This window comes from Lolium perenne, chromosome 4 (assembly GCF_019359855.2).
Source record: "Lolium perenne isolate Kyuss_39 chromosome 4, Kyuss_2.0, whole genome shotgun sequence".
In the NCBI taxonomy this organism is placed as follows: domain Eukaryota; kingdom Viridiplantae; phylum Streptophyta; class Magnoliopsida; order Poales; family Poaceae; genus Lolium; species Lolium perenne.
Window position 1 is genome coordinate 237,822,595 of NC_067247.2, and position 2,024 is coordinate 237,824,618.

At 51.1% G+C, this 2,024-nt stretch overlaps 1 protein-coding gene across 1 annotated transcript; it reads left to right on the plus strand.

Moving 5' to 3' along the window:
- The first annotated feature begins 295 nt into the window (after nucleotides 1-295).
- Nucleotides 296-1,185, plus strand: LOC139838940 (uncharacterized). Its single transcript, XM_071828955.1, has 2 exons — nucleotides 296-398; nucleotides 569-1,185. The coding sequence occupies exons 1-2, from the start codon at nucleotides 296-298 to the stop codon at nucleotides 1,153-1,155; spliced, it is 690 nt and encodes a 229-aa protein (XP_071685056.1). The 3' UTR covers nucleotides 1,156-1,185.
- The last annotated feature ends 839 nt before the right edge of the window (nucleotides 1,186-2,024 follow it).

Consider the following 2,024-nt stretch of genomic DNA (forward strand, 5'->3'; position numbering starts at 1 on the left):
TACTATTTTTTCCTTTCTCCTTTGAACTTGGTTTCTTTTCAGTTTTACTAGTGTAACCTTGCTAACACTCATTTTTCCGGTTACAGGGGAGAAAGATGAGCTCAGCCGGCAGCACCAGGAGGAGCTAAACGCCCTCAAGACCAGCTACCAGGAGCTCAAGTCTCAGTTGATTCAGCTGGGGCTTGACCACGCCAAGGCCCTCAAGGCCGCTGAAGTGACCGCAGCGGCCAAGTTGGACGAGGCTCTGGAGAATGCCTGCAATGCCACTGTGGTGTTGCGGGCGGAGCTGGAGGAGATGACCAAGGCCCGGAAGGGTGCCGATGAGAAGGCCGCGCGGCTGGAGGAGGGGCACAAGGAGTGCGATCAGCTGATCCTGCAGACCGACACACTTGCCCTCCGTAAGTTGTTTTCTTTTACACTTTGACTACTGCATACGAGCCTTTTTTCCTTCGACCCCATTTTTGTTTCCGCTATCTTTCCGTCCGGTCTCTCTTCTTCCGGTCTCTTTTTCTTCCGGTCTCTTTTTCTTCCGGACTCTTTTCCTTAAGCTTTTTCTTTCTTTGCACAGGCCTCTTTCCGGACTCGCAGAGGTATGCCGTCAAGAAGGTCGACGCGCAGCGCAAGGACAAAGGCCAAGCGGATCTTACCGTGCCATGGACGCCCAAGGACCATCTGGTCGCGCTTAACGCGCGGGTGTCCCATATGCGCTGCATAGACCGCAATCTTTCGGACATCCCTGATGTAGCTACCCAGCTATACAGGACTTTATGGCCTGGCGAGGAGGTGCCGGACACCTTCTCCCTCATCAACGACCGTCTGAAAGGTGCCGGCAGGAGGATCCGCGAGTGGCAGTGCTCTGCTGCCCGCGCTGGAGCGGACTCCGCCCTCCGCGTCGCCTGCTCCTGGTACCCGGAGCTCAATCTGGACGCCCTTACTGGCGTGCGCGAAGGCGCAGAAACGGATCTGGACCCGATCCTCTCCGCCAAGCGGCAGGATCGCGCGTACCGCATCGCGGAGTATGCCGACATGCGCACCTTCATCCCTCCCCCTCCTGGCGTCACGGATTATCTCGACGAGGAGGAGGGTGAAGCCGAAGAAGAGGTCCTGGGCGATGCTGGTGCCGGCGATGCTCCTCCGGAAGCCCCTGCTGCATGATGATTTCCTTTGAAGTGTTTGCTCATTATATCTGTTTGTCCTGTTGCTTTAAGACAATATCTGTTAAATTCTGCCCCGGAATGCCGGGGCTTATGATGTAAAACTTAAGTTTGCCTGTGGTTGTGCTACAACATTTCCTGCCGGTAAGTTATACCGGTAGCTAAGTACTTATGAGTTTGCCTTAGCATATTTTGCTTTTGGTTCCGCTTTTATCCTGTACTGCAAAGATTTCTCAATTGCTTCCGCATCCAATTTGATGCATACTTGGTTCTTTTACCTTGGCTCTGCCTGCCTTCTCTGGGCGTTCTTTGGCGTATGAGCACAAGGTTCTTTCACCAAACAAGCATCTTCTTGAACTTAGAAATAACTTTGAAATTTTGCAAAAAACCGGTTTAACCGGGGTTAATTAAAATTTTCAGACTGTTCTTTCCTGCTCTCCCTTTTCGCAGTTCATGTGCTTATCCCCTACCGGTTTATCTTGCTTGCCATGAAGCCGGTTTGCGGACAGCAGCAGAGTCGAAGACTCCGGTAGGATTTAGCACACTACTAAACCGGAAAGAAAAAAACATTCAATAAGCAACCGGTAAACTGAAAAAAAAAAATAGACAAGTTACATGCAACTTAAGTTGGGGTAGTCCCCGAGATTCACTCAAGGTTCCGGCATCTTTTATTCATAGCATATAAGGTACAAAAAGGAACTTCTTACACCACCACTTCAAGAGTAGAAAGGACGCAACAGAGCTACGTTCCATGGACGCTTGCTCTCCTCGCCGGACCTGTCCGCCTTTCCTTTCTTCCATTCCTGTGCATCTATCAAGTAGTATGCATCATTGTGAAGCACCTTGCTTACAATGAAGGGACCTTCCCAC